Source organism: Pinus tabuliformis, chromosome 6 (assembly GCF_031772625.1).
Source record: "Pinus tabuliformis cultivar Carrire ecotype Pingquan chromosome 6, CPIR1, whole genome shotgun sequence".
In the NCBI taxonomy this organism is placed as follows: Eukaryota; Viridiplantae; Streptophyta; class Pinopsida; order Pinales; family Pinaceae; genus Pinus; species Pinus tabuliformis.
In genome coordinates, this window is record NC_142292.1 from 1407730317 (window position 1) to 1407744542 (window position 14226).

Below are 14226 nucleotides of genomic sequence, written 5' to 3' on the forward strand. Positions count from 1 at the left end.
TTTGGCCATGTTTTTTTTCTTTTTTCTGAGGACCAAACTTTCCAAATTGTCCCTTTCTTCTTGTCATTGCAGCATAAGCTTGATTTTGCTCACCCGTTCCCACATCAGATTTGGCCTTTAGTCTAGATTCTTCAATCTTGCATAGTGATTATAGATCCTGGAATGGAGTAGCTTCTTCTTCCCATAAATACTTGAAGTAAAGTTACCCCACTCCTCCGGTAGTGCATTTAATACCATTGTAGTGATTTCACTATTAGAGATGATTTCTTCCAGTTCTTGTAGTTGATCTCGGATCTCAGATATTCTCATAAAGTATGAGGCTATTCCTTTTTTCTTAGACATCTTCAGCTTGTAGAGTACTTGCCTTAATGATATGACTTCTCCAGTAGTGCTTACGGAAGACAACTCTACCCGTTTGTCATAGATTTCTTTTGAAGTTGCAAGTATAGAGACATAGGGGATGAGGGGATCCTTGATGGATTCTATGAGAATCCTTTGAGCCCTAACTTCCCCTTTCATATATTTGGCAAGAGCTTGAGCATCTTCCTCTCTTGATTTTATGATAGATCCTTGGACATGATCCATGACCTCATTTTCAATGAGATTTAGACCTGTCCTTTTCTTCCATGCAAGATAGTTTGAAGCCCCAACCAATTTGTTGCACTCCTTGCAAAAAGACATTTTGACAGATTCAGATAAGGTCATATACTTACTTGATAAGATTCTCCTTTCTCCTTGCTGCTTCCTTGATGTTGATGATGATATAGAGAATAGAAAACTTTTCTTTGTTGAAGACAAATTTTTTCAATAATGATCATTGATCTCACAGAGAGGAAGATCCCTTTTGATGGTGAAGTCTTGTTGATAAAAATCAGTGATGACTTCTTGGTGATGTATTTAATGGTAAGGAACTTGTTTCAACGAGAGAGAGTCTTGATGACACCGCCTTTTGATCTAGCTTCCTTTGACTTCAAGATGATCTTCGCTTTGATGCCTTACTTGAAATTTGATCCTTGTCTGTCTCTTGATAAGATGCCCTTCCTTGACTTAGTTACCTTCGCTCTGATACAATGTTGAAAAATCTAGGGCAATGATATTAGGTGATTTCTCTTCTATTAGTAGCTGCTTGTGAGTGCTTTTACTTCTTTAGATTAGGATCTTCTTTTACTTAGGTTATTAGTGTTTTGCTTCGTCAAACAACTGCCAATGCATAAAACATAAAGAGATAAGAGACAAAAAATATAGGCTGTCAGCCAGGGCTAAAACCTCTCACTCTTTGAGCGGAAAACCCACACAAATTCTTCTTATAGAGATTCCCAACTGACGAATACCAAGACCAAGACCCTTGACCTATTTGCCCTCCCAAGACCAAGACACAAAACCTCCTTGATAAGATTCTTCTTCCTTTTCTTCCTTTTTCTTGGAATTCAGTTTCCTCTTCACTGCTTCAGAACTGTTCCTTACTTCGGCTTCCTTGAGGACCTCAGAGGACTGTACTGCTGTCCTTACTGCTGCCCTTACCTTCTTGCCTTTGCACTGCTCTGCCGCCCCTGCACTACTTACTGTACTGCTACCTTCCCTCGCACTGTACTGCTGCCTTATATCGCTGTACGCATTTTCTTCTGCTGTACCCCACACTTCTACTTCAGTACCTACCTCGCACTGCACCCTTATTGCAATCTTATCTTCCCACTGTAATCTTGTCCGAATTGCAGACCCCTTCCGAAAACGCTTCTCTGAAATTCTGCATTGAAAATGGAATCCGAGCTAGCTATTTATAGTTGATTGCCACTGTTTATGAGCCAACACGAGTGCAAGTGAGCTGACATGACTGTTGGGGAGACAATTAATTTTATTTTGAAGCCGACTTGAGGTTAATAGTTGTGTTTGGTCTTGGAGGGCTACTAGACATTTCTAATGACTCATACACAAGTGTAATATGCCCAAGAAGGGTCCTTCATACATGACATAGACTCAATTTGACTTTTATGACTAGATGACTTAATCCTAAAGGCTCAATGGGAGCCATTACTAAAATAAAATTCCATGCTCAAGAAACCCTTGAGACAAGCATAAAAATAATTTTATTTTTCTTCTTTTCATCAATTACATAAAATCACAATTACACGTCATTATGAAGACTGAACCTAGTTACTTTTCAACATGGAGTTGGGTGGTGCGGGCTTAGGACCAATGCGGGACAGTCCTAGTGTTGTCCATCTGAGTGGCTGTGGGGTGTTTGATCTTCCGAGTGTCCCAGACTGGATGAAATAAGGAGGTCAGCAGGGTAGCTGTCATAGAAGAGCTGTGAAGCAGACTTCGTCAAAGAGAAAATGCATCTCTATTGTATAAGGTAAGCAACCACTGATTGGGTATCTAAAGAATATTGATAAAGATCAGCCTGAGTCCCTGTAGAGCTGATGAAACCTTCGTCTAATCTCGTAATAGATAGGACATCTAATGATAAATTCTCCCTGGTCTCTACTTGAAGAAGAGAGCAAAGTGTGCAGATCTTTTTCGCCCTAGGAAAAAGGATCTCACCAATAGAGTAGTGACGTAAACAAGACTTGTATCCAAGTCCTGACCTCATTGTTGAAGGGCACCTCCAAATAACACAGCCAACATCTTATGGGTTCCAGCAATGGTTGCAGTTTCCATCTGTTAGTCCCACCCTATGGGGCTGTCCTGCTAGAGCGTATATATTTATTAGTCAACAGTCGAAGCTCAAACACAAAAATATATATATTATGATGTATTCAATCCATATGAAGGAAAAACATGCTCATCTTGGGGTAAACTTAAATGTCTTGGGGTTTAAGTAGTCTACTTGTTTTGGGACTGTGTTTTGGTGTTAAAGCTTGTATCTATGGATATTTCATATGCACCTTAATTTTGAACAAATTGATTGATTTTGGACTTAAGTTTGAGATAGAATTGATATTAAAGTTGTTTCACCCACATTCTGCCACTGAAATTGTGTATGTTCGTTAGCAGATGGGCATCCAACTTCTGTGCAATGGATACATTGTATGACATGGATTTGATATCGAAGACAGTGCGTGTCATTCTTGACAATTCAAAAGAATGGCATCAAGCAATTTCACAGGCTAGGAAATTAGGAGATGGAGGAATGGTCCATGTGCAAGGCATTGACCGTAACAAACTCAGACAAAGTCCTTTGTACAGAAATGTGTTAATTATCAATCGCACGGCAAGCCCCCTTTCATGGTACAGACTACCTTATTAGATAAACTTGTTGAGTATTTTTATATTATAATTTTTATTGTTGAATAAAATGCTATGTACAATGATGGCACTTGCTTTCTATACCAAGAAAACGGCCATTCAAATGGTTGCTACAACTTACAAGCACAACTGATCAAGATTTGCGTTATAGTTGTATGTTTTCTTTTTACGTGGTATATATTTTATATTGATATGATCTTTTTTTCATGAAGATGTTCTGTGGCATGATTCGTTTTCTGTTAATCCATGTCTCTGTTGAATTGAGTATTTACTATATTTGGTATTTTTGGTTAGGTTTGTCGAATGCAAGCATCGCAACAACCATAGTGCAGTAATGCTACCCTACACATTTTTGCCATCAATGGCTTCAAGGCGACTTCGCGATGCAGCTGACCAGGTAATATTCCCTTCAAAGTCTAGCTGGCCTCATGAAAATAATTTCTTTTGCATTTATTTGCAAGGAATTCAATTACACGACTTGATAAACTTTGGATTGCATTATGATATGTTTACTATAGCTGATTTAAGAAGCTTTTGAAGTTTTGCACCCACAGAGGTTGTAGATTGTTGTATTAATAAACCCTAATGAACCCTGACAAAGTTTTAAAAGTTTAACTTGAATAGTTTTCAGGAGTACTTGTGGTAAAATCATCAAATGCCCATCTCCCACTACTTCCAAATATGATGACTGTATTTGATTGCTTTCAATACTTAGACAATGCTAGTTGGAATGAAGTCTCCCCTTATGATCGTTTGTGGAAAGAAATCTTACTTTATTATTGCGTGCTTGGTCAACCCAGAAAGAAATTCCATGGCATGGGTATCCTCATCAACAGTTGCTGACGTCCTCACAAGGTGCTCAGACATGGCTTGGACTTTTAGTTCCCCCCATCTGGTGCAAGCTACCATTGATAATTGTCTCAATTACTTTTCCATAATATTTTTTTTGACGAGTAAGAAGTATTGCCAATTTTTTTATATATTTAAAGGATTAGAGTACAGCAGTATACAAAATGCTTTGAGAGGACGGAGCTTGAGGATGTTCACAGAATCATCTCAACCTGTATGACTACAGGGTTGCAAATATGGGGCCTAGCTATAAACCTCACAGAGCTGAAGAGTGAAATATAAAGCTATACAAGGGATGCATGTGAATTATAGCAGCCTGAAACAGGATAAGTGTTGAAACCAGAAACCTTATCATGACTATCTGGAATCCCAGTACCCAGCCTTTTATAGTGATTCATATTACTAGCTAACCTGTAATGAGGGGTGAAAATGAACTGCCTTACTGTTCTCCAGCTTTGCCTTTGTCTTCATTGCTTTTTCCATCCTTGTCATGCAACGGTTGAACCAAGAGAGCTTTTACTTGCATGAGCTCTCTGTTCTGTTTGGGATGCATGTGAATAATAGCAGCCTGAAAAAGAGTAAGTGTTGAAACCAGAAACCTTATCATGACTATCATGGAATCCCAGCCTTTTATAGTGAGTCATATTACTAGCTAACCTGTAATGATGGGTGAAAATGAACTGCCTTACTGTCCTCCAGCTTTGCCTTTGTCTTCATTTCTTCTTCCATTCTTGTCATGCAACAGCTGAACCAAGAGAGCTTTTACTTGCATGAGCTCCCTGTTCTGTTTGAGTAGGTCCTTGGAAAGAGAAGTAAGGGTCCTTTCCAGATAAAACCATAGATCAGTGACAGGCTCCTGAAAGGTGGAAATTTTTTCTGTGCATCCAGGCTAGAGGCAACAAAAGATTGGATATGTCACATCATTCAAGAGTGTTTCTGTAGAGGGCATGGCTGCCACGTGTGTGCATAGGATCTTCCAGAGGAGAATCAGAAAGGTTTTCCTGTTATCTTTGGCTTCCAGCCATGCCTCATCATCCATCCTAGATACCTCTCTGTAGACCTCTTGAGAATAAGCATACTTAAAGGTTAAGTGCATATGCTTGTTGTGGGCTTCAAAGAAAGGTAAAATGCCTTTTCAAAGACACCTCTTCATTATCCTTGTCATCGTCATCATCCCTATCAAGGGTCAGGGGGGCACTTCATTTCTGAGGGCATCTGACAGACCTGTGAATCTTTTTGTCCTTGCCTTGGGGAGTGGGCACTTGGCCTTCCTTCCCTCTATTTTCATGCAACTCCGGGCTTTCCTTGATGAGGATGGGGATGCATCCATCCATAAATGTGAGAGGAGCCCTCAAAACAATGACAAATAAGCAGAGAACAAACCAATAACAAAACACAACAAATTCCCAGAGGAATAAGTAGAGAGCAAATCAATGGCAAATAAGCAGAGAGTAAAATGGAAGCCAACCAACAGCAGAGAGTTTCCAAACTGAGAAGGCAGATCCAGACGTGACAGAACAACAAAGAGGCTGAACAGAGAGGGTTCCTTTGCCTATTTGCTCTGAGCTCCCATGCTCACCAAGAGGTTGCCTTAACCATCCATGGCCTGAGCCGCCAGGAAGGGCGGTTGTACTGAGGCTTGTTTTGAACTATAATTTCTTGTGTATCAATCATGATGGGCAGGCAATATCTAACAGGCCTATAGCTGGGTTATGTTAGCTTCATGAGTGCAGAGAGGTCCAAATTTTTGAGTGCTCAATACCTGATTATAGTACGGTGGTACTGTGACGGTACTTCCCCCCTGAGTCATAATACATCCAATGGCTGTCAACCCATGTGTGTCACTTTCAATGGCATTATTGATCACATGTATCATACATATAGGTTATCACTTGATTTGAGGCTTCAAGGACAGTGCTCTCAGCCAGGAAGGCAGTGATATCTGATGCAGTAATTGTCTCGCATTTCTGTATCAGCTCATTATTTTTGATGATATTACAGGTTATCTCTAAATCACAATTGGTGAGTCCTGTGCCTTTGCTAGCCATTTGATCCACTATTTTGTTGGCTTCTCTATGCACATGACCTGGGAGTGGTGATCTGGAGGTGCTTGACAAGTAGAACGATATTTGCCAGGGCACTAGAAAAGCTCCTTTGCAAAGTTTATGAAGGAGCCCCATAGTTATTTGTGAGTCTCCTTCAACGAGAAGGGTAGAAAAGTGTTACAATTGGCAACTAGGGCCAAACTCCATGCGGGTCTACTTATTCATGGCAGCTGATATTTTTCATGGATTCCTTTCGTCGAGAGGTGTAGGATTGATCTAAAGATCATCCGATTCCGACATGTATTCATGGAGATATGAATTTATTTGTGTTATGGGACAATTCATCAAGGTCGGCCAGCAAACAAATTGCCCCCACTTGTGCTCAACAATTTAGTATAAAAAGAGGTGGCTTGCAAGTCATTTGAAACACACCTCTTGTGATCTCTTCCTCTCCACTTGTCTTTGGGTTTTAGTGGGAGGAGAGATCTTAAGATGATACGCTTCCCTAAGAAGATGCCCTAGCTCCTAACGCTGGCATGGAGATGAAGGCCTAAAACAGTTATGAAGATAAGCTTCTAATGCTGTCCCTATATTCCCTAATGCTGCCCTAATCACAGTCATGATGGAGAATCCTTAACACTGTTATAGTCTTGGAATCACAGCTAGGAGAGGCTAATCAAAGACCCTAACGCTGTCATAGAAGGCCCTAACACAGTCATAGAAAAAGGCTTAACGCTGGCATGAATAAAGGCACCTATAGGCAGTCCTAAGGAAAGTCCTACTCGCTGTTACAGCCTCCGCATATGCTACAGACTTTGGCATAGGATCTGGCACCTAAGGAAAGTCCTACTCGCTGTTACAGCCTCCGCATATGCTACATACTTTGGCATAGGATCTGGCACCTAAGGAAAGTCCTACTTGCTGTTACAGCCTCTGCATATGCTACAGACTTTGGCATAGCATCTGGATTCTGGCACCTAAGGAAAGTCCTACTCGCTGTTACAGCCTCCGCATATGCTACAGACTTTGGCATAGGATCTCGGTGACTAGGTGCAGCCTCAAAGTGAAGATCTAAGTCTAGGATGAGCTGTTCAAGGATCAAGTTGGGTGATGTGTGTAGACCTATCTTGCTGCTGGGCTAGGCTGCAGGCCATAGCCAGCAGCATAGAGCATTAAGGTGGCAGTACTGGAACCTCTCTTGGATCACCGCAACCTTTTAAGGCCTATTGTTGACTGTATCAAGGATGGACTGAAGTTTGATATGGCATGGTGTAGGTGACATTAATAATGATGAATGGTGCAGCAGAGTGCAACATGACAGTGGTGCAGCATGTTGACTGTATCAAGGATGGACTGAAGTTTGATACAGTATGGTGTAGGTGACATTAATAGTGATGAATGGTGCAGCAGAGTGCAGCATGACAGTGGTGCAGCATAGTGGTGATGGTGCAGCACAGTAATGATGGACATGGTGATGGTGCAACACAGTGATGGTGCAGCACAGTGATGATGGACATGGTATGATGGTGCAACATGGTGCAGCGCAGTGATAGGTACAGCGTGGTGATGGAATCACCTGAGTTGAGATCTGCTACCTCATGTGTCATCTTCTTAGAGAAGATCTCTGCACTTATTTTGACAAGTCAAAGTGTTGACTTTTGATGTATATGTACTATCTCTCTCTCTGCTTAACTATTGAAGAACGTAAGAAGAATTGATCAAGGGTTTCCCCACATTAGGGTTTGTCCTTGGCTGGCGCCACATCTTGTGTCCTCTTGTCTTGGCTTGTTTTCTGCGATTTATGTTTATGTTCTAACTGCTTTTACTATCATGCTAAATGTGATTGCTAATCTGGAATTGATATTGAGCTTATATGAAAAATTGAAGTAAATTTGCTCTCAGCATATAACATACTTAAAATTAACAAAAAGGTTATGTTGCTTGGAAATGATCAAACGTGCCTCCATCACTTGAAGCATTGCAGAGTTGTTGGTATCTATTTATGAAGGACCACCATGGTTATTTGTGAGCCTCCTTCAACGAGGAGGCTAGAAAAAGTTATGTTGCTTGGAAAGGATCAAACCTGCCTCCAGTGCTTGAAGCATTGCAGAGTTGTTGGTATCTGTTCCTCTGAAGTCAGAGAAAATGAGAAAAGGAGGATGATTTTTCCCTCTGAACCTCCAAAGGCCTTTCAATGCCTGCAGGTCTAGGATTGCTATGCCAGTCAGGTCGGAGGGGAGGGGGGAGCAATATTTTGGAGAGGAGATGGAAGTAACTCAAGGGTTAGACTTGAGGTGAATATTGGATTTGTACAGCCCCCAAGCCTTCATGATCTGACTGCTCTGAATATCCCAAGTGAGATCTTCCAAAGTCTAGGCATGGGCATATATAGTTTCTTTAATGTTTCTCCCTAGCAAATTCCATTGCTCAAGCAAAGTTAGAGATTTTCCTTGAATATCCTATCGTTGCTTTCTTGCCAGACCTTCCATATCAAGAAGCCAAGGAAGATACCCTAGGCATAGTTAAAGATCCTGCTTGTGAAGGGCTTCTTGTGCTGGTTTGCGAAGGTCTGAACGGTGGAGTGCCTACTTTTGTTTATTCTTTGAAATAAGGAGGCTCCTAGATCCCATAGTGGGCTTGAGAAGTTGCATTGGTTAAGTATGTGCTCCATTCTTTCTTTTGCTTCATCACAGAAGGGACATCTAGATGGACCGACGTAGCCTTACTTGTGCAGTTTGTCTCAAATCAATGTTTTCATTTTTGTGACCAATTGTAATGTTCCCTATAAATTGATGGTCTAATGGAGGACAAAATAGCCTATCCGACCCCATGGGCTATAATCTTCAGTTAATTTGTGAAACAATGACATGTTCTATGCTTTAGAGCAATTTTACTTCAGTTTCTCTATTAGCCCAATATCCATATCCAGATTAGTAATCATATCAATGTGATAGTAAAATGCAGATAGAACATAAACATGAATAGTAGAAGCCAAGCCAAGACAAGAGGACACAAGATGTGGCACCAGCCAGGGACAAATCCCAATGTGGGAAAACCTTTGATCAATTCTTCTTATATATTCTTCAATAGTTCAGCAGAGAGAGAGAGACAAAGTACAATGATTTAAAGTCAATACTGACTTGCCAAATAGGAGATTTGACATCGAAGTTCTTAACCATGAAGTTGACTCAATGAAATTGCAATTCTGGCACCAAGGGCTGAAGATTTCTATACTGCAATTCTGTATACTGGTTAGGGCACAAACACAGAAATATGTCAACCCTAAAACCTTCACAAACTTCAGCACTTCAAGCTTCTAGGGATGTGGCTCTTCAAGGTGAGACCCTTTCACCATCACGCTGCTCCTTGCTGGCTAAATAACCCTCAACGCAGTACCTAGAACAACCTCAAGTTGCTGGCTATGGCCTGCGACCTAGCTCAGCAACTTTCTGTAGCTTTTGTCTCCACAACAGACCCACACAAATGCCCTCAACAAGCCTCCTATAGCTGCGGCATAGTCTCCCTTCCTTGCTGCTGTCAAATGCTGGAATATAGGGCTTAAACTAGCCCCTATACTCACCCAACAACCCACTATTTGGGGCTCAGCCTACCTGCAATGTCTCCTGTGCAATCCGCTGCCCAAAACAGTGTTGAACCTTGCCACAAACACCCTCACAAACAGCCCAGAAATAGTCTCATGTAATGTGGCCTTAATGCTGGTTTATTTGCACTTCAAAAGAGTCATGAGAATGACCCTAACGTCCTTTCCTTCCTCACTGAAGTTGCCCTATCCTGCGGCCCTAAAACAGAGACCCTTCTCTTCCTTGAACGAGATTCCTTCTCCTATGTTGCCTTGTATTGCTTGGTGGATGTCGCTAGTGAGGGAGAAAGGCACCTCTATATATACTAATCGTTGGGGGTCAAGAGACGTGACTATTGGATTAGGTGAGCCGACATATAGAAGAGGCCAACCTTAAAAATTTGACCATAATCAAAATAAATTCATAACTTCATTTGTACATGTCGGAATCAGATGATCTTTAGATAAATCCTACACCTCTCGGAGAGAGGAATCCAAGAAAAATATCAGTTGTCATAAATGAGATGACCCATGTGGAATTTGGCCCTAGTTGCCAATTTTAACAGTGCTTCTCAACTAGGGAGAACTCCATCTGCTAATCTGTACTATCTTTGCCATCAATGCACTGCTCTGCACTGTTTAATTATGAAGAGGAAGAAGTGATCGAGAATGTATCATACCATTATCTGCTGACCCGAAGTCAGTCCCAGATAAAAGAGAGTGTCCCATACCACTCTTATTGACTCAAAGTTAGTTTCAATCAAAAGAGAGTGTCTTATACCATTCTTACTGACCCGAAGTTAGTTCCAATTGATTCCAGATCAATATCGGTCATCCTAGCATAGGGAGTACGGTAGTACACGATGCGCCAATCGGTAGTACTATGGTCCCTATCCTCATTTCCCTACTCATTGGCCAAATGAGGGGTACTTCCCATGAGTCCCAGACTACATGGGTAGGATGTCTTAGCAGGAGAAGGATGAACCACTCATCTTGCCTACATGTCGCTAAGTGGTATCACAGGGGAAGGCTAAACCACTCACCTTGTATACAACAAACCACTAGGGGAAGGCTAAACCACTCACCTTGTGGTTTCTCATCGCTCCAAGAAGTACCCCAAGCCCCCCAGAGCTCCGAGAGCTCAATGTCCATATCGTACAGGACCCTTATAAGAGGGTCTCTCCACTACTCCAAGTCGTTCTCCGAAGGCCAAGAACTTAACCTTCCCCAGAGGCTTTGTCAGAATATCGGTGACCTACTCATCAGTCCCAATGTGATCGATCCTTATTGCTCCTTGTTGTATGATATCCCGGATAGAGTGGTAGCTGATATCCATATGTTTGGAGCGATCATGAAGCACGAGATTCTTTGATAATCAGATACCACTCTGGTTGTCACAGAGGATCATGGTGGTATTCAGCACATGTCCAAACAACTCACCGAAGAGCTTCCTCAACTAGATAGCTTCATAGGAGGCCACACTAGCAGCTATGTATTTGGCCTCAGCGGTGCTCAAGGCAACCAATTTTTGCTTCCTACTCATCCAGGATATCGAAGCAGAATCCAAAGAAAAACAACATCCATAAGTGCTCTTGCAATCCACCACATTGCCAGCCCAATCAGCATCAGAATAACCATGTAGCCTCACATCTTCGGCAGTGTATCTCAGTCCATGAGTGATTGTGCCTTGAAGATATCTCAGAAGATTCTTGGCACCAATCCAATGTTTATGATGAGGCTCAACCATATATTGGCTCAATGTGTTAACTGCAAAACATAGGTCTGGACGGGAGTTTACCAAGAACATCAGTGCTCCTATGAGTTGATGATACTCGGAAGCATTTCCCAATTCAGGTCCAACAACACTACCACATAACTTCTTAAAGTTAAGTTCCATCGGAGTAGTCACAGGTTTGCAGTCCACCATCCCAAATCTTTCCAATATCTTCACAACATATTTTCTTTGAGAGAGGAAAATTTCACCTGGCTTTTGTTAGACCTCCAACCCTAGGAAATAGTGCATCGGTCCTAGGTCCTTCATCTTGACTTCAAAAGTCAACTCCCTCTTACGTTGATAAATGAGAGGGCCATTAATCAAATATCAACAATAGTTGCATCCTTACAATCCAATAAACAAGGCTAGACATAACTCCCTCTAAATATAGGGAAAGTGACTTGTCAAAATCATAATCATCGAGCTATCTGCAACCTGCTATTTTCCCTAACATTGTCCCTTTGATCCAAGTGCCAAAGTCATTCATATAGCTCCTTCTGAATTCTTACTTTAGGTAATCATCAATTTTTTGACAATATGCACTTCATATTTGAGATGAGACTTTATCATGTTGCAAGAAGGCGATGTGACAAGAAGTTTTTCTGAAGGTGAAACTGTAAAACCTCCCTTACTGACAACTGCTGCATAGATACCTACTGTAGACTATCAGAATATTGACAATGGGATGCTGGAGTTAGTTTTGAGCCAATACATTGGATGCCATTTAATACAACGACTGCAATCTTCTTTGCTGAAAGGGGTGTCACTGTACTTTGGGCAATGATTATAAAGAAGATGCCTATGAAACTGATACTTATTCACAAAATAAACATGCTTACTGCCATCCAAACTTTGTACTGTTGTCAAATCATGATGTAACTGTTACTACTGAAAATTCCTCTTGCAAATCAGGGCTGTATATTGAGATTCCTGTCTAAGGTGACAACTTGATGTGTCTACAAGAGTTAAGCTCTTCACAACAAATCATTATGAACTCTGGCTTACTGATGCCAACATCCAATATAGCTGCTTCAAAAGATCAGATATCCTTGTTTACATCAGTCTTGTTCACAAATTCGATTGTGAACAAGACTGTTACAGGGTTTACACAATGCTGAAAAGAAAAAAAAAATATTGAGCTCACATAGCAGACCTGATGTCACAAATAACCTGTGAGGTTTATGATAAATTCAAATTTCCAGGAGGATCATGACTTTAGCAGAATCTCAGCTCCGCTACTTAAAGCTTCCTAGTAGAAGATTCTTTAAGCTGAATGAGGATTGATTCCGTGCTTCTACCACAGCATGGCTCAACTGACATTCAAATTGAAGAATGTGCAAGTCTTGGATCTCACACAGAGACATATACTCTTCTACAGTGTTATATCAAGATGCCCACTCCGATATTGATTTACCATACCACTATTATTCATAGATGAACTGTATGGCAATAGTAAGATGGTCTCGGAGAAACAATTAGATGAATAAGTATCGATGCCATATATCTCTGTGACATTGCCATACGTACAATTGCAGAGAACTATGTGAATCGATTCCTTTTATAGCTGAGTATAGATGATAATCATACTTACTTGAAACTTGATTCACCCCGATCAAATCATAGGAATACTTTATGTGTTGTGTTGTAGAAGAACCGTGCATGATCCAGGTGAAAGAATTGATGCCCATACTGAGGGACCATCAAGAGCAGATGCCAAAATGACATATTATACCTGAGGCAAAGATACCAATTTTATCAAAACTTGATTCAGCCCGATCAAATCTTAGGAATACTTTATATGTTGTGTTGTAGAAGAACCATGCATGATCCAGGTGAAAGAATTGATGCCCATACTGAGGGACCATCAAGAGCAGATGCCAAAATGACATAATATACCTGAGGCAAAGATACCAATTTTATCAAGAGTGAAAGTCTTAAAGCAAGAGGAGAACAGTTCTGAGAGCATAATCCTGAAGCACAGTATGGTCATCAATGATGTCCTGTAGCAAGCATAGACATGAAACAGAATGATAGACAGATGAGAGATTTCTCTAATGCGGAGACATGTCATAATAATAGATTCAGCCCAAGCGAGATTCCTGTGCTCTAATGCGAGACTTGTGACCAGTAAGATTGTTGTAGTGCCTTAAGTATGCACTTGAGAGAGATTCCTTTCTTGCTTGCAGAGAAGCCTTAGGCTAATTCGAAAATCTCATAACTTATGCAAAATGGGTTTAAAGGCAGTTTCCAAACCAACTTGATCTAATGGTATTCAACATTCAACTTCACACAAGGTCTGAACAATATTTGAATACACGGTCTGTCCACACTGCAGAGTATGTAAAACAAATCTCTCTCATATGAAACAAGGATATAACTGTCATTAAGATTGTATCAGCATCACATATTCATATAAGATTGTATTGGCATCACAGGAATGAGTAAGTAACTTCCAATATCATATCTCTCCATGTAACATTGAATAATAACATTAAATGGTCGTCTGGCAACCTCAAATGTCTGACAGTGGTTGAGATCTGAACCACGAATTTGCATCCTAAGACTGTAGCAACAGAAAGCTCTGAAGAATATCTTGCTCCTCTGATCTACATCCTCCGTAGTCTAGATAACAATACTTCGCCCTACAAACTTCTTAGTGATTGCATTCTTACTTGGGCTTGTCCTCACCTGTGCTCTGATTCCATGTTAATTTGTGAAACAATGACATTTTC

General features: G+C 40.9%; 1 protein-coding gene across 2 annotated transcripts in view; it reads left to right on the plus strand.

The window, feature by feature from the left end:
* LOC149263925 (uncharacterized) overlaps positions 1-14226 on the plus strand; it is a 59569-nt gene that overhangs the window by 16417 nt on the left and 28926 nt on the right. The window contains exons 3-4 of one of the 2 annotated variants that reach the window (XM_089426868.1): positions 2992-3228; positions 3541-3643. In XM_089426868.1, coding sequence (XP_089282994.1) covers positions 2992-3228; positions 3541-3643 — 340 coding nt within the window. The remainder of the gene's footprint in view (positions 1-2991; positions 3229-3540; positions 3644-14226) is intronic. The other variant, XM_089426871.1, reaches the window with a different exon arrangement.